Source organism: Calonectris borealis, chromosome 2 (genome assembly GCF_964195595.1).
Source record: "Calonectris borealis chromosome 2, bCalBor7.hap1.2, whole genome shotgun sequence".
Lineage (NCBI taxonomy): Eukaryota > Metazoa > Chordata > Aves > Procellariiformes > Procellariidae > Calonectris > Calonectris borealis.
Genome location: NC_134313.1, coordinates 144,825,887 through 144,851,470, shown reverse-complemented (window position 1 = coordinate 144,851,470; position 25,584 = coordinate 144,825,887). Strand labels below are relative to the sequence as shown.

General features: G+C 35.9%; 1 protein-coding gene across 9 annotated transcripts in view; it reads left to right on the top strand.

The window, feature by feature from the left end:
- The window catches only part of VPS50 (VPS50 subunit of EARP/GARPII complex), a 96,231-nt gene that overhangs the window by 52,322 nt on the left and 18,325 nt on the right, over nt 1-25,584 (top strand). For 5 of the 9 annotated variants that reach the window (XM_075143752.1, XM_075143754.1, XM_075143755.1 and 2 more), the window contains 5 exons: nt 301-477; nt 8,051-8,169; nt 9,703-9,809; nt 17,573-17,694; nt 22,075-22,155. In XM_075143752.1, coding sequence (XP_074999853.1) covers nt 301-477; nt 8,051-8,169; nt 9,703-9,809; nt 17,573-17,694; nt 22,075-22,155 — 606 coding nt within the window. Of the gene's footprint in view, nt 1-300; nt 478-1,920; nt 5,274-5,879; nt 6,312-8,050; nt 8,170-9,702; nt 9,810-17,572; nt 17,695-22,074; nt 22,156-25,584 lie in introns of those variants that run through there. The other 4 variants (XR_012672689.1, XR_012672688.1, XM_075143759.1 and 1 more) reach the window with 4 other exon arrangements.

Below are 25,584 nucleotides of genomic sequence, written 5' to 3'. Positions count from 1 at the left end.
CTTAGTTTTCACCTAGTTTTAGACAGCAAATATTTTCAGAGTGCAGGAGATGTATTGCATGTCTTAGTCAAAAACTGCTAAAATTAGAACAACTAGCAGTGTAAGATTGGTAATTTCAAGGTTAACTTGAGCCAGCATGAAAAGCGTGTTTAAATAAGCAGCAGGCTTTGGCTGAAATGTTCATATCAGGTTAATTCTCTACAAGTTTGTTGTTATGCTCTGTTTTTATGGAAATGGAGTCATAATAATACTGAAACTGTCTTGTTGGTGATTAAAATTGTACTTTATTTCTATTAATAGGAATTTAAGTTCATGGAGCAGTCACGTTCACCATCTGTGTCACCTAGTAAGCAGCCTGCTTCAGCAATTTCAACAACACTAACGTTATTTGAGCAGTACTGTAACGGAGGAAACCCATTTGAAATTCAGGCTGACAGCAAAGATGATGAGACAGAAGACGTGTTAGCTTCCAATGGGGTATGGAGTGTTTCAGGAAAAAAAAACAAGAAAAGCAAATCTTGCTCTCAGTAAATGATGATTTATTTTGTGTATCAATGATGGCAAAATGTCTTAGTACAAGGATCAATTAACTGCAGTACTGTGTAAAATCTCAAGCCACTTTACTCCTTTAATTAGGTAGGTTGCTTTGCTTTTAATAGTGCTAGAAAGCCATGCATCCTGTTTAAAATTCAGTTTGTTTTGTAGTGGATCAATATTTTTTTTCCATTGAAGTAAAATGTTGCTGAAGGCTAGCAAGAGGCATGTTCAACCTGAATTACTATTTTTCCAGGGGTTTAAGTTAGCTCTTTGTGGAAGTAATTTTGTCATTCTAGGACTGGCTTTCTGGCTTCTTAGGAGAGAATCATTGTGGGTTGCTCCTTCTGTTGTATTTATTCACACCTATGTGATTTGCCATGGGTTATCTGATGTTTGTTAGGCAGTTTTTAATTGTAATTTAAATGCTCAGAACACTCACTTTATGGTGGGATTTACTATAAAACTGAAAAATAACTTTGTGTATTTTTTTCAGAATTCTGTCAAAATCTAGCAGTGGTCAAATGTGTTTTAATGTAAAACTTTGCACCATTCTCTTAAATGCTACATTAGCGTATTTTTGTTAAAGCTTTTGCTCTTGTTTATCCCTTTGATGAATAATGTTTTCTTGGGCTTTTTTTTTGTGATAAGGTTGGATTTAGTTTTTTGTTTAAGGTTAGTTAATCCAGCCATCACACTAATGGCTTTCTGGTTTTCAGCTTTGTCTTTCTTGCTTTCCCTGTGGAACTTCAGTTGCAAAGCAGCTTGATCTGTGTCTCACACATCTGAGTGTGATGCTGCAGTGTCTTTCCTTCTGTGGGCGATGCTGCAGTCTCTTTCCTACTGTGTCACTTGAAGAGAAAATACATTTGATTGGCATAAAATGTTGTTGCATTGTGCTTAAAGGAAGCTGCTGGAGGGCCAGTTTTCGAGTGGTAGTTCTTCCCTTGTCAAGTAATACAGCAGAACATATGTCCTGCCTTTTCATATCAGTGAACTGAGAAGAGTTGCATGGTTAAAACTGTTAGGCTTATACGTAGACACCAAATGAGCGTGTTAAGCAAAGATGAATGCACTGCAGGGCATGCTGAAAACTGCAGAATTCCATGGTACTTTGTAGAAACCCAGTCTGAAACAAAGCTTTTGGGGAATCTGGGCAGCCATTTGCTAAATATTTGCTAAAATGATCCTTAGTGACATAAGGATTAATGGTGATACCAATAGTATTTTGAGGTTTTAAAAATGAAAGCTCCCTCTACTGAAGAGTTAATTTCGGACTTCTGTATATGTTTGTGAGTAGTTTTGCTTTTTAAAAGATTTTTCTGAAGAAAAAGGACTAGAAAATTAACTTAACTTTGGGTTTTTTGGGTTTTTTTTTCCCTCCAGGACAGCTTTCTTCTGAAGGTTTGACTCTGTAACAAATGTATAAAGCCATCATGACCTGCACTGTGACTGCAGAAATACATCTCAAACCTTGCAGGATATTTTTTGCCACCATTTGCACATAGAATAATTAGGAAGGTGCGAAATTATTTTCCAAAGATGATATTAACTGGAACTACTGAGACTGGATAACATCTCAGGAACAACAAAGAATAATTGTTGGAACATGATTTCAATCTCCTCTGATTCCTTGCAGGTTGCTGCTAGCAAAGCAGTGCATACACTGGTCCCCATAGTTTTGTGCAGTGACTTGTAAGCAGAATACTTACACTTGTAGAAGACTAGAATTGTCTTCATTTCTTGACTGTGGATATGTTGAGGAATTTTTCTTTCAGTCTGCACACTTGTATGAGATATGAAAACTTTGCACACAGGTTAGAACAGAGTTGCTTCGTTTTTTCAAGTTGGAACATTTTACCCTTCAGAATCTGTTTCTCCTAGCTCAAGTAAAATTTAAATGACATTGACTTCCTTTGCATAAAGCTTTTGCTTCTATAGTCATGAAATCATTTGATGAAAAAATTAGGTAGCAAATACTGATTAACATGTTGGAGATACAGTTTTGTTGGCTTTTGCCACCCTGAAGCATCATACTGCTATCACTAATACCCTTTTCTATCTTCAATTGTATATTATCTTCTTTTCCCATTTTCTCCAATGATGAACCTATTCGGAGAAGTAATAGAGCTTAAAAGCAAAAAAAAAAAAAAAGCTTTAGCTTTCTGTACAAATATAATGTTTCAAGTACAAACTCTGCAGTGATAGTTACACAGGCATTGTCATATTATGTGATTCTCTTACAGCATCGCACTTCTGGTTGTGGTTAGCACAGACATTGCGCGCTCATGAGAGGTAATCGGTCCTGCAAGTCTTACTGGGACACTTTGTAACCTGCATGAGTTACAAAACGTAAATGTGTAGGATGGTTTTCCGCTATGTGTTCCAGAATTCTCTTGAGAAAAAGGCAAAGAAGCCACCCCACCCAGAACCACATTCTTTATTGTAACTGAGTAATAGTTAACCAGGAAGTTATCTGCTATCTTTGTTGCCTTATTACCACAGGGAGTCCATGAATTCGACCATCTAATCATGCTGGGTAAAAATGTCTTTTTATTCTGAATTTGTCTCTAGCATTGGAAAAAGTATCTGTATGTAGTGGTTACTGTTTTCATACTGGTTGTTCACTGCTGTCTAGTTTTTGAAGGTGTGTGAGGCTCAGTCCTAGTCAGAGCTGAAGCTACTTAAGACAGTAAGCATTAGTTCATTAGTAAAGGATTGCCTCGTGCTTTGCACATAGGTGCTGCTGTCGCTGCAAGCACTGTGGCAGAGGTGGGGTTCTAGTAAATCACTGTCAGGATGCCGAATGCCTTCTCTGGTGGGGCTGGGAGTGGCTGCCTCGGCGGTTCCGTAGTGGCAGGCTGTGGTCTTGGTGAAACAGGCTAGAGGGAGTCGTGATCCCATGAATTACCAGTAGGCTGATGTGTTATGCATGTAGCAAAGTCCATGTTGTGGTTTCCCTGTCTTTAATTTTGAACAGTGTCCCATTTGGTGGGTTTGCACATTGTCAGGGACTTTCAAGGCTGGCTGCACTGTCCTCTGTATCAACGCTGTGTGCCAATTTAGTGTTCTTTATTAGTGAATCCTTAATATATTTTAAATTGATAAAATCTGATTTTGTGCCTGGTGAAGAACTATAATTGACACCAGAGGGACAGAATGTTCTGTGTGGGGAAAAAGTGAAATACCAATGATATGATTTATTATGCATTTTTCTTGTGAAATATGGGTTAGATTTACAGTCATTCATATTATAAAATTGAGGTTTTTTAACTTTAAATGTAGTGGTATTTGGAGAACCTAGGAATAGTGTATAGAACTGTTTTTTTTTTTAAAAAAACTAAAATGTGAAGTTACGTTTCAGTTTGCTCAGTGTAATTTAAAATTGATTATGGAGGATGATGCTTTTGATTTTTCTTCCCTCCTTGTTGTGGGAAATCAGTTGTGGTGAATATTTCCTTTGTTTGACAGGTTTCTAGCAACACTGTATATAAACAGGTTTATTCCATATGATAACTTGAGTTTAATGCATTGGAAAATGGGAACTAACTGCTTTTAATATTGAAAGATGTTAAGTAAATCTGAAGAATCTTACTGACAGTGTGGGCGAGGGTGTTCAAAAATACTAAGAAGGCACTTACTTGGTTTTCATCAGTGAATTTGGCTGTTAACTCAGTCACTGGAAGGATAAAATCCTTTCCAAAATCTTTGTGAGCCAGAGAAGTATTATGTACATTTACATAGAGAATTGAGGCACAGGATAGGTTAATTAACCTGTCAGTAGTTGTACAAGGCATCTAACCTGGCCGGTATTAGAACCAAGGTTTCTTATGACTCAGGTGAGTATCATCTCCAGGTGACCATCCTACCTTCCCTTTTCACATTTTTCATCTCCTCTCTCCATTCCTGGCTGTTCCAAAGTGCTGACACATAGAAAGTACTCTTATTTAAAAAAAAAAAAAGTTACACCTATTTGGTTATCCTTTACACAGAAACAGAAATAACTTGCTTAGGTAATGTGGGATAAGATTTCTACAAAGGTTTTATGTTTCAGTTTCTTGACTGACCAGTTAAGGTGGATGCATGTTTTAGCACTTAAAATTGAAATTATTTCAGATGGAGGTTGCAAAATTTTGTTTCCAGAGGATGCAGACATGTTTCCAGATATTTCAAGAAATGGCATGACAAGGACATAAGCAATTGATTTACTTGTCAAATGATATGTAGGATGGGAAGAACTATCAGGATTTCTTTTGAGAATTTTAAAGTCTTTTTAACTGCTTAGTTGTTGCAGTTCTGGACAACCGAAAACAGGCCTCTGGATCCAGTAACCTCAGCTCTGTATCTTGAGCTTCAGTGAGATGCTTTATGTCCCTTTTCTGTAGCTCCCTAAAATATCTTTGTTGAGATATAGTTAACTGACAGTTTTGTAACACTCTTCAACTTTGATGAATCTTACCACTGTCCTGTGTGTTTGTTTGGGCCGATTGCCTAACCGCTTGTGAACTGATCATTGCTACACGATGCCTGAATTCCTTTTAGCACTTTAAAATTTTACTGCAGACTGTGCATATTCAAAATGGATTTATAAGGTCTCTTCAGGTTGAGGTCACTAATAGTTCTGGGTTACTTACTGCATACTTTAAAATGCAGATATTTTTATCTCATTAAATAACTTTTCCAGCTCATTAATAACATTAGGTTGAGACTTAATAAAGTATTTTTCCATGTAAAAAAAAAAATTCTCAGAATTCTCTTAATCTATGAAGATAAGACAGTTAATATGTCAACTGTCGGATTCATATATCAATATGAATTGTAGTTAACAATTTGTAGTCAATTTATCATTTTACTATCATTGGATTTTAATTGAATGTGGACATGTCATTTATTATATATTAATGCATAATAAGTGGTGGTAATTCTCCATGCTGGTGTTCCAGCCCAGTTAGTTAAACTATGACACTTTGTCCTTAACCAAGCCTGAATTCAGCTCATTTTTTAAATAAGCTGAGCTGCTTTCATTACAGCTTTCCTTTGTCTGAAATGTTCATGAGGCAGAAATTTTACCTGTGAATACTAATGATCAGAACATTTCTTTTTAGTTTGTGTCTCATAGTAAATTCTTTTTTCTGAGCTGTTTTTGCTTGAGTTTGTTCATACTCTGGGCTTCCGGCTTTTATAATATACTGCTTTCATAGTGCTAGGCTTTAAAAACCTCCATAGCTTGGGGCTGGGGCCAGGAATTGCCATGCATGACTGAAAAATGTATTTCTTAGTGCATTTTGGATGATTGAGAGACTGGCATTACCTTAGTGTATCTTTCTTGGTTTTCCCCTCTGGAGAGCGGTCGTATCCTTTAAAAGCCTACCATTTCTTAAGGATCCTGGAACCAGACTGTCTTTGTCATATGTGTCATTATTGACTCCTTGGATAAAATGGCTTCAGAGCAGAGTACACATTAAGGAAAAGTTGAAAGGAAAAGTATTGTGGTCTGTCTTCAAGTGCAAGTGCATTCTGGAGCCTGCTGGATATGCTTAATGCTGTGATAGTTGTTTAGGTATTCAGGAAAAAGGGTTATATCATAGAGCATCAAGTATTTGTTTTTCCCCTAACCTTTCTGGGTAAGAAATTCACCTTGTGAAAAAATTAATTTCATTATTTATGAAGTGTCTAAAGTACCTATATTACAGAGCAAGCTGAAAAAGAAATTGACATTAAATACTTTTAATTGGAGTGAAAAAAGATTGCAAATTTCAGGTGTTTTAAAAAAAAAAACAAAGCAATTCTACACTTTTAATATGTATGTGTGGCTTCATAATTATAAAAAACATGTATTATCTGTGTTTGTGAATAGTATTTCTCCACATAACTCATACTCTAGCAATAATAATACATGTCTACCATGGAAATCCTATATTGTATTATATGCTGTAGCTGTGTAGCTCATTTTTTCCAGACATCACTTGTCAGGCTCAAACCTTCTATCCTTGAATTGAAAATAATTCTTTTGCGATCTTTGAAATACAGTTCAACAATTGAACAGAGTGAAACAGTTTCAAAAAATTGAAAATGCAGCAGAGTGTTTGGAGGCAGTAGTTGTCTGTGACTACTTAAGCTTCTTATTTTTCAAAAGATGCAGTTAACATCAAATGTTGTTCTTCACTATAAGAAGGCATGTCTCAAGGCAGGTATACATGGCTAATTTATCTACGCATTCACATTTTTAGTAGGGTTGTTCTGGAATAATTTGTTGCATTTGTGACAAATGAAGCAAATAGTGCTTAAGGCTTTCTTCCATCAAAGAGGAATTGTTTCAGTGATAATTAGATAAATATTTCAAATATCAGGATTTTGTGCCTTTGACTAGATAAAGGATGCTGTATGTTTCAAAGCAAAACCAAGAGCCAGCACACGCAAATAAATCCAAGCATGCCCCAAACACCTAATGAAGTTTTCTGAGAAAGCAAGGGGAAAAAAAAAAAGAAAATACTCTTAATCTGGCTCCCACTGATTTATTCCACCGATATAGTTGAGTTATATCATTAGAATGTTTCTTAGAGTAATATAGGGCGCTGTGTTCTTGGATTTTGTTGTAGTTTTTACTTTCCTCTATGAGGAAAGGTATATCAATTTGGGTGGCAGAATCCTGTTCCTCGCTTGCTGTGCAGTTTTTTTTGTGTGCCGTGTACAGTGCAAAGTTCATATGTATAAAACATACAGATATAAACAAAGTTACTCTTCTTGCTGTTGATGTAGATAGAACAGCATACAGCTGAAGAAAATAAGTGCAGAAAAATTAGTGAGAAAAAAAAATTACATGGTAATAGCCATGAGAAATACTTACATTTTTGTAGTACCATTTCACTGCTATTGTTTTCTTGAAATGTTTGTCCTTAGTCAAGATCGCATTGGTCTCCAACAGGTTAAGTGGTTGAAAGACTCTCTGGTAGAAATGTCTTTTGGAGTGTACCAAAATCAATGTTACAAACAACTGCAAGTTGTTTTTTTGGTGTTGTTTTTTTAAATAAATGTGTACAATATAAATAAATATTTTTGTGAAGCAATAGTTTAGTCCTTCTTGCATTAATTATTAAGGATTGTGTGGTGCCAGGTTTTTTTGGTTTGTTGCCACTGTATGGATACATTTTGAGGTTTTATTACTGTTTTTTCAGATTGTAAAGCAAATAGTGAAAGCTCAGACACGTGGGTACTTGATACAGCAACAAGAAAGCAAAAATATCAGTAGCTGGGAGAAATAGGATGATGCAAATATTTACTCTTAATCAACATCTGAGAATAGAAGTTTGTTTAGAAATGCACTTACAAATAGCTTTGTATAATTTGCCTGCTGCATTTTTAATGAACATTGTCAGCAGCCTTTCAACTGGCAAAGTAATTTGCATCCTGATGGAGGCAAAAGCCAAGAAGTGACCAAAATGCTACATTAAATGAGTGACAATATTATAAGGAAAATAATGGCAGTCAATTTATTCTTTTTTTTTTTTTTTAACAGTATGAATCGGATGAACAAGAAAAAAGTGCATATCAAGAGTATGATAGCGACAGTGATGTTCCTGAAGAGTTGAAAAGAGATTATGTGGATGAGCAGACAGGAGATGCCCCTGTGAAAAGGTAAGTAGATTGGGTGAGTCCTTGGTCTCGTTTACATGCTTTTCATCTCAGTACTCTAATTAGTTCATTTTCTGTTTAATCTATACTCTACGACAATGGAATAATAATCAAATAATCTTTATGCTACTTGCACAGTTAGAAAGGCTCAGCACTTAGATCTCCAGAAGGGGGAGGAATGTTAAACTGCTCATCATTATTGCAGAAAGAAACTTTGGAAAGCAAGGTTTTGAAGGATGATAAAGGCTCTCTGAAGCAGGTAGTGGAAAACTTATTAGCAAGCAGTAGATGTTAACCAAAGTTTCTTCTACAACTCTGTTGTACATATGTATAATTTCTGTTGTGTCAAAAGCAGTTGTTTGCAGACAGATTGAGGCTTGGGCTTCTGCTTTTGCAGAACAGAAGTAAACCTTTACAGATAAAAAAACCATTAAATTCTTCCGTAGCTTGAAGGCAGTAATTTGGAATTTTAAATTCTCTTTTTCTTTAAGAATATCTATACACACACACACACACACGTGTATATGTATACATGAATATACATATTATACTTTAATGAATATATATATATATAAAAATATTTTATTTATATATAATCATGTAAACAAAAGCCAACTCTGTAGCCTTTAAAAGGATCTGAAATACAAATTTCTCTCTAGCACACTGTACTACTTAGATGTCCATTCAGACTTTGTGAAGCAGGCTAACATTATTTGTATGTAGAGGATTGCAGGAGAACTAGAAAGCCATCACTTGGGTCAAACCAGAGGAATGTTTTTCTACAAAATAACTCTTTAGGATAAAATATTGTTAGCGTGATTTCATAAGATACATCACATAAACTACTTCATTTCAAAGAAGTGATGGAGATATTGATAAAAATTACTTAATTGGAACAAACGACAGTCACTGTCCATAGCTTTGTGCTGTGAAATTGAAGCATTCTGAATTTTTGGAAGAATATCGTTCTGAGGTATGGCAGCTGGCAGAAGGTTTCTTTTGTAGAATCATAGAATATCTTGAGTTGTAAGGGGTTCGTAAGGATCATCGAGTCCAACTCCCTGTTTCTTGCGGGACTACAATTTATGAAAAATTTAATGTCTTTTTAGTTTCATCTTCCTGAAAATTGCTTCCATTTCCAGATAGTCATTTTCAGCTGTAGCTTACTAGTCTGCCTTGTTTTGTTGTGACTTGCCTTGTTTTCATTTTCTTTACTTCATAACCTATGAACTTGAGTCAGAGTGGTTAAAATGATTGCTGAGGCCAGACAGAGGCCTGCAGAACTCAAGCCTTGGACTACAACTCAGAAACTCCTTTCTCTAGCACAATTTTAGGTTAATTAGGCCATTCTTCTCTTTAAATGTTAGAACCCTAACCCAGTTATGCTTTGGCATAAATAAAATACTGCACTGGAAGACATACTGTCATTTGAAAGAAGGGGGGAGGAAAGATTTCTTTTCCGCTAAGTTTTATTAGTATGTCCTTGAATATATCAGGCAGTCACATTTGGTGTATTTTGTTTTGTTTCCTTGAAAGTGTTTCTCGAGAAACTCTGAGGAGCAGAAAGAGATCAGATTATAACCTCAATAAAGTGAATGCACCTATCCTAACAAACACTACGCTGAATGTAATAAGGCTTGTTGGTATGTAGAATGATTGCATTTTTTTATATGTGGTTTTTATTTTAATGCCTATGGATTATAGCAAATATGTTAAATGAATTTTAAGGCTTTTAAAAATATATCTAGCTGGGTTCTATTGCCACTCTTTGAAAATGTTAACAAAATAGAAATAAAGCACTAAACCAAAATATTTTTTAATTAAACAGACAAATTTGGTTATATCTTGTGAGTTATTTTTACTTTGAAAATTAATCTGCATGCATATATTGGTTTTAACCGATAATGGTGGATTATTTGTCTAAAATATTGAATGCGTAAAACTAGTGGAGATAGAAAGGAAATAGATAAATGTTTTATGTTGCTAATGTGTCTTGGTAGATTAAATGCTTCATTTTAAAGTAGTATAGTTATAAAAGTAAGAACTTAAAGATTGGAGTTTTTTTGCCCTTTCATTACTTACATTCTCACACACAGAATAACTATTTTTTCTAATTGGTAGACAACTAGAAGAAAAGTGCCCTCCCATACTGGTAATTTCAGTAATTGGAATGCATCCTAGTAATCCCTGGGGACTTTAGGGAATCTCTATCCTTGGAGGTGATCAAGATGCGACTGGACAAGCCCCCGAGCAACCTCGTCTGCTTAGACCTGCTCTGAGCAGGAGGTTGCACTAGATGACCTCTGGAGGTCCTTCCTAGCCAAAAGTTTTTTACGAAAACACTCCCTAGGTATAATGGGATTGATATTTTGTGATCTTGACTTCTATTTGATTATCTAGATAATTGTACAATAGCAATTTTCTGCTACTTTCATTTTATATATAGAGAATGGGAAGTAACTACCTAAATTTATCAGGTTAGGCAGAAGAGAGAGGAATTCTGTACGTGTTATATTAATGAAGTTTGTCTTCAATGTTTATATGCTTGGAAATGACTGTGGTACTTCAGAGTAAGCTGTTTTTAAAAGAGACTACTCCAACACCTGGTTAGTACCTTTTGCTGTCTTAGAGGGCAGCATACAAATCAGAAATTAATTTTTTAAACCTTTTTTGCATTTTCTTTTTCCTCTTGGAGCATCTACCATATAGACCTGAAATAAGAATTGAGAATATTCTGTCATAACTTTTCTGGTGTTGATCTGTGAGTTAGGTTGGAGAGATTTGTTTACTACCTTCTAGAATAGGGTTTTGCTCTAAGGAAAGTTAGGATTTAATCTAGAAGTCACACATGGCATTTTCATGCAAACCACTCAGTCTTCCCCCAGCCTCTGCCCCTGCCCCCCCTGCCCTAACACAGTGTAAGAGTAGGTGGAGCTGTAGTTCTAGTTTTTTCCAATTTTACGTAAGGAGTCTTTATATTTGTGGATTCTGGCCATAACACCAAACTTAAATATTATTTGCAAAGCTCATATATATATTTTTTCCCCCTCTGGAATTACCTTTAATTTTCAATATTTCTGCCCTTGGGGGTGTTTTATTTTGTTTCTGTAATGACAAATAATAGTGTTATTTGGAACACGGAATTGAAAAGGCACCTCCTGCAGCCCCTGCTACAGGAAGACGTCATTTAGTACTGCCTGTAAATATGCTTGTTTTGAGCTCCAGCTTAAGAATACTTTGGTTTTGTTCCCACCACTCTATCTAATACAAATTCTATTCCAGAAGCCTTATCAACTTCATGGTTGAAAAAAAATTTTAAAAATTATCCACCTATTTTCTGCTCACTTGAGCTTATGCCAAAATAAACTTTTAGGTTTCACAGATCATCTTGTTTTTTGATGCATACTGCCCTGCTGTTTTTACTGAAAGCAATCCTATTTCTTCTCAGTCTTTGATTTGCTAAACTAAACGTGCCAAGCTTTTTCGTATCTTCTGTATTTATCCGCCAGAAGCTTAAGTCCCCTACTTTCTTACCAGTTCTTTTTCTGCTCTTGTTATAGACTTATCAAAATCATGTGCAATACTTTGGATGAGATCTCACCACATTGTATCACTTTTGTATTGCAGCATCCTGGTCACAAGTTGCCTCCCTTTTGCACCTCTTTGGATTTCTCACAGCTTCCTTGTACTGGCAGTTCGGTCCATCTGAAATGGACTTGTACAGCCAGCAGGTCCTTTACTTTCCCATTTTTTTCCAAGGGATGAGCTGCTAGTTTATACTAGAAAGATGCATGTTTTTAATTAATTGGTCCCCAAATGCATGGTTTTACATTTTGTACTACTGAATTTCATCCAATTTTTATTACAGCAGTCATCAAGGTCCTCCAGTTCCTCATGTACATTATGTCAATCCTTTTCTATTTTGATGGTGCCTCCTTATTTTTTTCCATTATCACACTCTAATTTTTGTGCCAGAGTCATTAATGAAAATGTTAAAGAAGAGGCCAGATGCTGGGAGCTCCACTAGTAGCTTTTCCAGATACTTCCCTTTTCAACACACTCCATTCTGTCTTCTCTTTTATTAAACCCTTAGTCATTTAAAAAACTCCAAATTCACTTGTTTACTGTGCAATATTGTTAAATTAATACTTTGACTAAATCTTAATTTTGCCTCCGTCTTTCTGCTTTTGTCACTTCCATGCTTTCTTCAAACTTGATCTGAAGTCCTGCATCCTACAAATTAAAGCAGTGGATCAATAGTTGCTTGGATGACTGTTTTCCCTCTTCTTGAATACGTTGGGGGTTTTTTTGCTGTTTTTCAATTGTAATGGTACAACCCATGCCTTGAGTGCTTATTGCACATGCAGGTTATTACACTGATTACCAGACTGGTGATTTCACAGCCATTTTTTATTATGTCCTGATTCCTTCGCTCTTGTAGCTTAACTGTTTTAAGGTCTTTTCCAGCTCATTCTCAGCGTGGCTGAAAGTGGCCAGTTCATTTCTATTAGTCATCCTCTTCCCCTTCTCGTCATTTTTCTCACTGTCAGTATCATTGTCCCCAGTGAAAACCAAGGCGAACTATTCATTCTTGCTTTTGGGCTGTCTTGTTTGTCTACAATTTCTGTCCCGTCACATCCCCCTTGTTTGGTTTGCTTGTGTTAGTCTTCTGTAATTGGAAAACTTCTGATTTTAAGCAGTTTTGGAAAATTTAGTTTTACTTCTAGCTCTTAATGTAACTTCCTGAGTGAATAGGTCTGTTTTTCCCCTTTGTCCTTGTCCTAGTCATTCCTTCCTTCTAGTTTCCTTGCAGTTTCTAATATGCAATGACCCCACCTCCCTTTCACCTTAATTTGTATCTTTTGAGGAGTACCTACCATTTCATATCATAAATGAAACAGGGTTTTTTGCACCGTGTTTCTGTTAGACGTAAACTGCGTATTACACCTCTGCCACAGAAGTTGAAAATGCCTTCATCTTTTGTTGTGACTTTTGGCCTTAGCATACAAAAATTTCATTCGCTTCTTCCAGACAGCATCCCCAGGGGCATCAGACACATTTCTTTTACTAAGGGTTAATGGCTACAGAAACAAGAAACAAATAAGATACCACCATTTAGCCAGACTATCTGATTTATTAGTTTTTCTTCCCTTCTTGTCTCCTCTCTTGTCTTGAAAGAATCATCCTTATAAAACGTGAAGATAAGCATGGTGTTACTGGGCAGATTTGGCTGGGCGTGATGCTAGGTTGTAGGAGATTCAAGTTTGATCCAGTCCCCTAGATTATCCCCCTACAGACAGGAATGCCATGGAGCATGCCTGTCTTTTAACAGCAGTCTCTGCTAATGCCATGGAGGGCTCCAGTTTGTCCCACACTGTCTCAGATTTTTGCCTAGGAAATGCCATGGTACTTAACACTAATTTCAAGGAGTATAACTGAGATGGTTGTCTAGGATCCCTTCATTATCAGTGGAGAACTGTAGGTAACTCCAGAAGATGATAGAGTTTGTTGGCTGTTCTGGATGTCTCTGCCTGCACGTCATCGCATAGAAATCTTAGCACTTTTCTTCTGGAGCTGCTTGCCCTCTGCACAGGAGATCTAGGCAACCGGTGTGGATTAAGGGTCTAGTTTTTAGATAAAGTTGGACAAAGTGAATTGCATATGCAAGAACAGCGATGTGGTGCCTCAAAAAATAAGCAGGGGACTAACATAGTACAGGGGACACTATAGATATGTCCTATCTACAGAAAGCCTGTATTCTTTTAAAGTTCTGTTCCTGGAAAATAAGGCTCTATTTTAAGAGACATTTGTTTTCGTAGTAGTAATGTGAGTACTTAAGCAGTTTTTGTCCCTGCTACATTTTGTCACTGATATTCCTGCCTCCTGTATGTTGCATCAGCATGACTTTTGGCAGATCTAGAGCAGCAACCTGACCTCAGTTAAAAACAAATCCTAAAGGAAACTAGGTATAAAAACGGAAGTTTGGAGTGAGATGAAGATGCAGATTTAAATTGCCCAATCAAGTAACAGAAATTGTTGTCTCACTTTTTAGGTGAGGATGTTATGCAAGTAGTAGTACTCACTGAATGGGTGTAACAGTGCTCATAACGCATTTTGAACTATTTCTGTGTGCTGTATGCTTTGTATGAAGGCTAGATGAATAAACCAAAGTGTAGCTTAATATATATAAACAACATAAATGGGTTGCTATGTATAAATGAAGTGAGAGCTACTATAACCTCATTTAATTTGAATTTCAAGTGAACGGTTCAATTTATCTAGTTTTCCCTCAAGTTTATAAGCCAGGTAATTATTTCTCTGTTTCCAGTATAAAGTAACCATTAGATTAATTTGTAAGGTTATTTTTTTCCTATCAAGCCATTGCATGTTGACTTAAAATGTAAAGGAAGAATGAACCTGTGTTAAATCTGTTTGGGATATTTTGACCTAGGTTCTATACATCAACAAGAACAATTAATGACTGTGCCATTGTATATATTGCTTGGGTGATTTCTTGTATTAGTTAACATCATTCTGACTTAACAAATACCCATTAAACTATTTCTTAGGTTGGGGTTTTTTAATGCCTTTTTTTTTGCCTCATTTTTGCTTTTGTTGTGAATGGTTTTTGCGAAGAAACTCAGATTTTTCTTGGTCTAAAACCCATTAACTTTTAAGAAAATAATAATGGTGATGACAAATCTCACAGCAGAAATCTTGTAGCTAAAGCAAGTGATTGGTCACATAGCATGGAACCTCATAGGACTTAAAAAACCCTAAATCATAGAGTCTTTCAAAATGATATAATTACAATGGGCTTTTCACTTTTTCCTTCAAAGTGGCATTTTAGCTCCTAATGTATGTTGTAGGAAGCTGCATATTTGGAATTGTGAGGCTCCCTAGGAAATGATTTTACTAATGACCATAGATATACTAAAACTCAAATATGTATTATTCAGGAGGTTGTGTATTTATTTATTTACCTTTTTGGTTTTAGTGATAAGTTTTATATAGATTAGCCTGATAGAGAGTACTCTCTAGTTACTGTCTTTAAGGACAAAAGAAGTGTTGGAAATAATACTTCAAAAGAAACTTGGCAAATGTTCAGCAGTTTTAGCTATTAACGGAGAGCCTCTAGAAAGTCAAGCTACTTTGAGTCATTGAAACTCTAAGTGGTGTTTTCAAGTATTTCTGGAAGTTTCTAGCACGGCATGGGTTTGGGCTCTTCGTGCTGTTTGGAAATGTTCTTATATATCCCTTTTCACCCAAAATAGGAACTTTAGTGCAACTAGGTAACAATGTATAGAAGTTAAAAGTTGGCATCCTGTTAGAGAGAGCAACTAGGAGGAAATGTTCTTGGAACGCTTGTTGTGTCAAGATGCTGAGTGATGTAGTAATAGAGAAATGTTCTTGGCATCAGAAGATTTTCATAGGGACAATACTTGGGCAGTGTGTAGTGTATAGCCCTTTAGAAAAGCATAAGATACTGCCTGAGAGATTACCTTGAATATTCATGCCAGCTGCCCAGACATTTGGAAATGTAACTGTCCAGAATGTGACACATTACCCTTATATAGCGGAGGGGTTGCAGGCGAGTTTAAAAACGTGTTTATCACAGAGTAAGTGGAAAAAATCAGGCTGTGGCAATACAGAATATTCAGATAGCACATGTGGAGGTGACAGCTGCTTTGATTAGGGTACCATCCTTTCCCCAAACATCTGAAAATTTCCACCTTGGGCTGTGCTAGAATTAGCTGCATTTGGTTTTCCCTTTTGGAAGACAAATAGAATTTTTAAAGTCTACTTTGCAATTTGCTGTAGATCAAAGCATTGATAATTAAACGTAGAATTAACAATTGGGCTAAACTGCCAAATCTAAAGTGTTGCAACCTGTGTCAAATCTCCAAAAATAACAAAATATATGCTGTGTGTGTTAGCAAATTGGGACACAGATGCACAGTATTCAAGCAGGGGGTCTAAGCTAGATAGAAACCGGGGAAGTAGCAATGTCAGGTTATTGCTATATCATCTTACCATGTATGTATCTGTATCATGTATTTGTCAAATTAATGTTATGTTTACTGACCTACACAAGTAATTGCTTAAAAAAATTCAAATAACTCTCCCTGATACTAACAGCTAATTTTGTTTCTTTGTTACTCAGTTTCTCTGCATAAAGCAACATTTTCTTGTTGATTAGTAGATTACTTTGCTGGGCACAGCATTACGTTGAAAAACAGTGTTGCTGACTACAGGAAAAAGAAATTATTTTAGCACCTCATGTAATTTTTTCCAACCCGTCACATCAAAACATGTCTGGATTATGACAATTTGTTGAATGATCTGCTATATCCTACATGCTGGGTGAACTGCATTTACGTTTTGGTTCAAAAATTGCTTTCTGTTACTATAATAACCCAAAGCTTATTATATATTCTTTATGTTTTTAAGATGCTAATAGGGCAAGCAATATGTCATTTTGAGCAGGAAATGTGAGGTATCTGCAATATTGGGGTTTTCATTAAGTACACTTATTGTATGACTCTATGAAAAGAGCCATACCTTATGCTGGAAAACAAAATAACTAAAAACTATAGGCCCTGTGAACTAGACCTGTCCAAACCATATGATAAGTTTCACTCAGCTAACATATAGGTGAAGGTCCTGAGGTTTTTCTAAATTTTTTGAATTTTTATTTTCCCAAGTCAAATGCGCAACAACAGAGAACAGGAAGGATGAGAAGGAATTATTCTTCTCCCTGGATGTGTTAGGGTCCCGGCATCCTCCTTTTCTGTCAGTCTATCCCTCTAGAAACATTTCAAACATGCATCTTAAAATTACTTGGGTTTCTTACCCAAGGATAAAAAGGAAGGAGAGCAGGAAATGCTGTCTTGCTGATGTGAAAACACATTATTCCTAGAGTTGTTGAAATCCAATCTTGGGCATATCATTTGTATACCGTGCTTTTCTATTGCTTGAAAAATATCCATATATGCATGTATGAACACACACTAATGCATAAAATCTTCAGTGGCTCTATATATCATTTGCTAGAGACTACTTGAGGGGATTATTATTTTTTGGGTAAATGAAGCTGAAACTTGTAGAGGATCCAGAAAGTTGTATATTTTGAATTTGGTACCAGAAGGCCAAGAATAGTTCAAGACGTTTTAATATGGATTAACATCCACATTTGGAGAGTCTTGAGGCATTTGTGGTGTCTTAGTCATCATATTTAGCTTTGTTTTTAAACATCCCAATCTCTAGAATATTACTAAGTTGTTCTTAATCAATATTCAATGCTAAATAATAAACTTTGAAAAGCTAGTTTTGAGTTTGTCAAACTCAGCGCTGTCTTTGTAGCACTTATGCTGAGGAAACTGATCTTCTGTATTTAATTTTTAAGGGAAATACATGCAGATGATGAATATTCTGAAACCAATTGCATTTGATGTGATCCACTTCATGTCGCAGCTCTTCGATTACTATCTGTATGCAGTCTATACTTTTTTTGGCCGAAATGACACGGTAGGTAGAAACATTATTCATTTCCAACTATCACTGTGCACACAGAATGAGAATACAGAGGAGATCTCTTTACTTAAAATACTTACTAATATGTAATCCCCAGAAAAATTAGGGGCAACAGAATGGATTTGGATGCAGGAGTAAGAAAAGGCTGATTAGATCAGCAATAAGAGGAGTAAGCACTGGGAGCATCATTATCACTGGGACTTGAATCCTATTACATTTTGAATAGATTCTGTACTCTTTTTCCAGCAGTATTTTGAAAGGGAGAAAAGGCAACATGAAATACCTAAAAGTAGTGGCAGGAAGTGGGGAGCAAAGGAGCAGTCTGTGGAAGGAGGGTGGTGGTTTGGAGCCTAGAGAATATGAGTTGATTTAACTTTCCTGTAGGTATTTCTCTAACTTAGCTAAGAATAGAAAAGGAAGAGAAGAAGGGGGCCATGAAAGTTAAGTAGTGTCGTGGTTTAACCCCAGCCAGTAAATAAACCCCAAGCAGCCGCTCGCTCACCCCCCCACCTCTGGTGGGATAGGGGAGAGAATCGGGAGGGCACAAGTAGGAAAACTCCCGGGTTGAGATAAAAACAGTTTAATAATTGAGATAAAACAAAGTAGAACAGTAATGATAACAATGAGAACAACAACAATAACAGAATATACAAAGCAGGCGATGCACAATGCAACTGCTCACCGACCGCGTGTCACGAACGGGGGGCGAGCCCCCATCACACACCTGGTTTTTATACTGAGCATGGTATAGAATACCCCATTGGCCAGCTGGGTCCACCACCCCGGCTGTGCTCCCCCCTCCCGGTGCAATCACCACCCAGCAACGGCCAAAGCATCAATTGGCCATCAACGCTCCTTTCACACTAAACCCAAAACACAGCACACCCCCCAAGCTACTGGGAAGAAAGTTAACTCTGTCCCAGCCCGAACTAGGACAAGTAGTAACTCAGGTTTAAGAGGTTTGAAATACACTTTTTCAGACCTAGTACTATTCTGTCAAACTAACTTCATTAATGAAAACAGGTTGTTTTTGAATGATCTTGTAGTTGAAATAAATGCTTGTTGGCAATGTCTGTACATAACATAGATCAGCTTTCAACAGAATTGTCTTAAAGCATTTACAAAAAGCTGCGTGTAAAAACAATTTTCTCCTCCCTTGGCCCCTAAATTACTCCACAAGTAGGATGTGGGGTTCCAAATTCATCATCATCTGTTGGCAAATTGTAGTGGATTTTCAGACTCAACATACAGTTCTAAATGGTTTTGAGCTGTTCTCTTTGGCAGGACACATGTATTTGCAATTTGTGTTTAGAAGATGGGTGGGGTTTTTTTGTTGTTTGTTTGTTTTTTGTTAAGGTAATTGATTTCCATTGGCTTAGTCAGCTGCTTTGGTATTCACATTGATTTACATTTATTTTTATTTTTTTGCACCTCCTGTTTTGTGTTTTTAAAGCTCATACTGAGTTTCTCACTCTTTACTTCTAACAGAGAACAGCACAGTGCTAGGCAGGTAAACATTATAGCAGATGGGTGGTAAAATTGTGATGTTTTTGTAGCGTGCCTAATTTTTGTTTTGACAGATTATTTTCCATGGGAAACATAAAGCTTACAAAGGGTCTATGAATGTAATAAACCCTCTTACTACTTAAATGTCCTCACTCCCCATAGTGTTTATAAACCTTCAGAAAGTAGAGGTGGGTGATGGTATGTGATTTAGACCACTGAGAGTGTTTCTGTTTTATTTTTATTTACAAAATAGCATCAAATGGAACTTTTAAAAGTATGCTGGTAATGTAACTTCCTTAAGTGGTCGAAATTCTTTGTGAATATTGTGCTTATGTTGTATGTGTAAGTTAGTACATACATAAGGAGAGTGAGTAATTGTACAGAGTTCATTGCTAGTTCAGTGAAAACAAAGGATTTAAAATATATATGTTGAGTTCTATGTCCGGTCATGATGCTAAGTCATTGCTCTTTCCAGACCTCTTTAGAATGATTATCCTATGTAGTCAGTATTTGGCTTTCTTCACTGCCAAAAGTTGCGCACCATTGTAACCAGAATTACTCTTTCAAAACCTTTTTAATTTGTGGAATGCAAGGCTGCCTTTCCTCCATATCTCAAATTATGGAGCAACCTAACATGAAATTAAAAGGAATTACGTATATTTAATGTCTTCTTACTAAAGTGCAAGACATTCATGAACATGCCACAGAACAGTCTTCCTTAGCAGAATAAATTTGAGGTGAGTTTTAATTTTTTTTGAGAAGACGTAATAATTTGTAAACCAATGGCCATTCTTACAGAAAATACTTCCCCTCCCACTGTAAGAGGTTATGTAGAATTGGTGATGAGTAAAATTATTCTGTAAATTGTCTAATACTCTGCTTACTAGCCTTACTAGGTCATCAATTTGTGGAATTTAAATATCTACCAATTTATGTATAGAAATAGCAAAAACTTCCATGAAGCCAAGCAGTTATACTGATGAGTGACATGTTCTGTGTGAAGTGATGAGGTTCTTGTGGAAAAATGCTGAGCAACAATCTTTTTGGGGTTTTTTTTGTTTGTTTGTTTGTTGTGGTTTTTTCCCCCCTCACACATATGGATGCACAATTCTGACTTCAGGCTGTAACTGGTTGCCTGATAAATCTGGAGTTCTCGATATGTAATGTTTTATGGAAATTTAAGTTTGTTTTTACATTCCTTTTCATTCAGATATGTTTCAAATGTGAAATTGCTATTTTTTAGAAAGAAATCTATCATTATAGAATAAGTAAGTGAAAGTTACTGATACCTATTGAACGTTAGTAATTGAAATGCAGAAAGAGAAAGAATTAGTGGCAGATTGTATAGTTTTGACGGTGTGAGTGCAAATTTTTTAAAATGAAATCTAATGGCTGAAACTTGCAAATACATTTTTTAATATATATGGTTTTTTCCTTTAAGGAGAGTATTTTTTCTGTTTGTTCTTACCTTAACAGGGAGAATAGCCATTCTTGAATTTGCGGTCCTTATGGCCATGTCTTGAAAAACTACTATATGACGTTAAGGAGGAAAAAAAGAGAATTAAGGATGTGTTTCTTAAAGGGAAAAAAGATATTTTCTTTTTCACCTGCAAAATCAAAGGCAGTTCAGAACTGATATTTCTACAGTAAATATGTGAAGAAAAATACAAATTATTTTTGTGAAAAAGCTTACTTCACCTGTGGAAAAACAAAGGCATGAACACAGCTTTTTGTCAAACGTGGACACTAGGATAGTGATTTATGTCTCCTAGATCAGGTTCTAGATTTCAGCAGAGTGTACTTGCAGTGGGAATTCAGCTCAGATATAAATTTTCATTGAATATATAGGAGGATTGGGGCTGATGGACATCTTAAGTCAGAAACTTAAGTTAGATGCGGTAAATGGGGACCTAAATTATACCTTTTTGTATTTAAAAGGAGCGGATGGGATGGCATGAACTTGGAACACTTCCTTCCCTGATTTAGTGCATTGAAAGGAAGTCTAATAATACAGTGTACAACAGTGCTCTAAATATCATTCAATAAATTGCCTCTTGGTGTGAATCACATACCAGAACTGTATTCAAATACTTCCAGATTCTTGACGTAAATGTATGTTTCTTAGCTGTCCCTTTTCCACTTCCTTTGTTGTGTTAGTTTGTTACTTGTTTTTTTTAATTGGAAGTAGAAGATAAATAGCTACATTAATTACGCATGTCAAATCGGACCCTCAGCTGGTATAATTCATTGCATTTACCAGGAAATCAGTGTAGCTATATTGATTTATCCCAGCTGAACATCTGCCCCATAATACTTCTGAGCCATGAACATGAAGATGGCACATTTCTCATGTAGATCTTTATAAGCATTAAGTAATAATGACTGTTTTATAAAGATCAATGGATATAATTTCACATATGCAAGTTAGATATTTAATAAGGAATTAGAAGAAATTTTATAGCTTGAGAGAGAAGTCAAGACCATTTGGCTTGGGTGTGATGTGCATGCAAGTCTCAGTGAGGGCATCGTGGTGCACCATTCTGGGCTCATCACCCAAATGAGAAAACCTGGAGTCCTGCACCCAAATACAGTATTATAATGATAAAGGATGCTGCTTGTTTATTGGTATGAATGGTAAGCTGTCATCTTCATGAAGGGTACTTGGGTCATTCTTCACACCAGTGCAGTGTTGAGTGCTGTGACTTCTGTTGATTTTCTTTTCATTTTGTACAGTTGCGATTATGTGCTAAAACTTTAATGTAAGTAAATTGTAGCTAGTGTTTACAAACTGAAGTTTTGCTGCATCACTGTAAAGTTTAAACCAATGGGTTTTCCTTTCCCAACTTAAATAGAATGTATTTCTCCCAGTTTGAATCAACAGGACTGGGCCTCAGTAGTAGCAGATTACGCACCACACTGAACAGAATCCAGGAGAGTCTGATTGATCTGGTAAGTACCTGGATTTCGTTAATGCTCAGTGGAATAGAGGTCTGTGTAGGAAACTTAGGAATTGTATTTCATCGTGGCTTTCTGATTTCAGTGTCTGTAATGACAAAGGCTTAGTTTCATGGCATATCATGATGTAGATACCATTATTGTATGAAATCACTTGTTTCTAATATACAATAAAACTAGTTTAATAGCTTTTGCTAGCTGTAACAACAAAATTATGTATTTAAATCTTATAATGCATTACAGTTCATGTAATAAAGAGCGACGTTCCAGTAGTATCCTTATTAAATGAGACATTTTATAAAAAAAAACCCGAAGTAACACAATAGATGACTCATTTTTCTTCGGTAAAAGTAAATAAAAGACAAAACAGTAAGCTGTCCTGAAGACCATTCACCTTACGAGATAATAGAAGTAGTATACTAAGTCCTCCCTTAAGTCATTTCTGAATTGTGGGGAACCTTCCCTGACATATTTTATAGATTATATCCCATTAGCCACCTCATGAGTTGTTTTCAAAATGTGAAAAGTAAATATGGTGCTTGTGTCACACTGGTAGTAGATTGCTGTCCTTCACATCACATTACAAAGGGTAAACAGGAGACTTGAGGAAGATTTTGTGGATTCAACTGAGCAGCAGAGTTTATAAAGAAATATTGCTAAGAACTATGCAGAAATGAAAATTTTAGTTCTTTTTTTCCACCTTGAAACATTATGAAGAAATTTCGTAAGAGTATCATAAATTGTATAGTAATTAATACCACGGATGCTGCAGGAAGGATTTATTTTCTAAGGCTTCTGCCTTAGAAAGGAGTAGAAGACAGATGCTCTACTCTGACTTTCACAAGGATTTGCCATTCCACAGAATTGTACTTTATGCCTTTTTAATTCTTTGAAGTATTGTATAAAATCCTAAACTGTTCTTTCAGAGAAGCTTCTTAAAGGGTTTTGGGGCCATTTCTTACAGAGTCAGAAGAGGGAGCATAAGATAACTAATAACTCCAGGCCTCTACAAAATAGAAAAAGGCTAGTCATATTAATAGTCAACTCAAAGTCAGTGTATTCAGAAAGCAAAATTAATTCTAGGAAGATCTTGCAAATGAGTCAGTTAAAGATCATGGAAAAATGGCAAGTTATGGAATTAATTTTTTAAACTTACTCTGTAGTCACAGTTCCTGACAGTGCTTTACAGTCTTGAATTCTTTTTATCAGTCAAAATAATTTTTAAAAAATCATTTCTAGGAGTAAATTGGAAAAATAACAGGACTTCTTTTTCTCCCTCAATCATTTAACAATGCTGTTACAGATAATGTTAGTGTCAATTGAAATTAATAGTTATGTTCCAGGTAAGATTAGAAAGGAGTAAGAAATCTTAGCTAACTACTCATTACCTGATTCCATGAGGTTTATTAAGGTTTATTAATATCTTATGAACTTATGCTGGTCTTATGCTGGTCTTATGCTATAAATGGAAATTTCCCACTTTTTGATTCATGAGGAAAAAAAAGTATTCTGGCTATTTTTATTGTTTGCTTACTTTTAAGAGTTTGTGAAAATCGAGATTACTCTTTACTGAGTCATAAAATGGGTATTTCTCATGATTGTATGGACAGTTCTGGACTGTTCTCAAAATTCTCCTCTCTTAACTTAGATTATTGTAAATTGCTTTCTGAAAATATTAATGTTTGTGTTGTGGCATTCAGTCTCATGGCCTGTTGGGAATTTTGGTTTTTTGCATTGTCTTCCATTAATGGTAACTTTAATAAAGACTATAATTTCTGTCGCATTTCAGTTCCTGATGGCAGCATCTTTCAATATTTTATTTTCATAAAAGATAGTCTGAATCTGATCGTTCTGAATCTGTGACTAAGGCTCTGCCAGAATTGCATGTAGTTCCTCTAATCTGTCAGTGCCTGTGAAGGTTGAGCTCTGTTCTGCATCAAGACTCTTTAGTAATTTTGACTAGATCATTCTTAGCTTTCCTCTTGGACTTTGTCCATTCCTTTTTTGAGATACCAAGTGGATGAAGGCTTATTTATTCTATATTTATTGTCAGAAGACAGAGGAGTAGTTGGAGGGTTTAGAGACCACCTCCTCCGGCTTTTTGTAGACTTTCTGTAGTTCCTGTTTGGGACTAAATTAGTGCTATCTAATTTATATCAGATACCTTTTAGGATACTACTTCTATTATTCAGCTGAATTTTAAACTTCCTTGTGAAGGAAAAAGCAAAGTGGAAGGCGGGTTCCGCTTCTGGCAAAGTAAAGCCAAGCTGCTCTAACATTCTTTCTCACGTCTCTGTAGCATCTTCTGTATGAAGAGTATGGAGGTCGATTGGAGGCATTCCCAATAGGACCTTATGGAGCTGCTCTATTCTAAGTTTATACTTCCCTATTATTACAATGCAAGAAGTGTGTGTCCTTTTAATATATAGTGTACTTACAGTATGGTCACCATACTTTAGAGAGAAGTACTATCCTGGTTTTCAGTTGGACAGTGAGAGACAGAGAGTTGGGTTTCTGACTTGCGGCCACTGAGCAAAAAGGCTGCAGCAATTTAAAGCACTTCCTCTTCTCTTCCCTGCATCCCTCCTCATGCATCACTACCCCCTGCTTCTGCTGGAGGGTCCTTCTCCCCTCTAAGCAGTACTCAGCTATAGCTGAATCACTTCTCCTCTGTTTCACAATCTAATACTTCATAGCAAAGCCAACAGTACTTTATAAACTTGCAGCAAGTCCAGCTGCAGTTTAGATTAATGTTTTAGACTGTGAACAGGAAATAGCTGAGATATGAACATGTGTTCAGTTGTGTTAACTTCACCACAGGGCAATAATGTGACCCCTCAGCTGTGATACATATTATTCAATGTCCGTGTGCTGCTCCTACACTGATATAATGATAAACATTATAGTAAACAAAAAACCCCAAACAATAACCACTAAACCTCACCACTTCAGTTGGAAGTAAAAGTGCCTCTCCTCCTCATATTTATGATACAAAACCAAGTTTGTAATTTGGATGTTTTTTTAATTTGGATGTTTTGTATGATGTAATCAAAATGCCAGTGATGAAGGGAGTTTATGATGACAATGATGAAAGGACTTAACTCTTTACAAGATTAAGCTTTTAAGATAAAAAGATACTGCTTTAAATATCTCAAATTTACTGTTATAAATATATATAAATATATACTGTTATAAATATATATATATTTACTATAAATAAATATATATAAATAATGAGGTTTTGTCCAGCTATGGCTTTTGTTAATCTCTGCGCTGCTAATATTGATACTGGTTTAAGTATGGTCTGAAATGTCTTTTGATATATAAATGAAATGGGTTTAGTTAAAAAATAAATAAAAGGGGCCTACCAATTAGCGAAAATGTCTTTATTTGCTTTCTTATAGTAAGTTATGTGGAAATGTG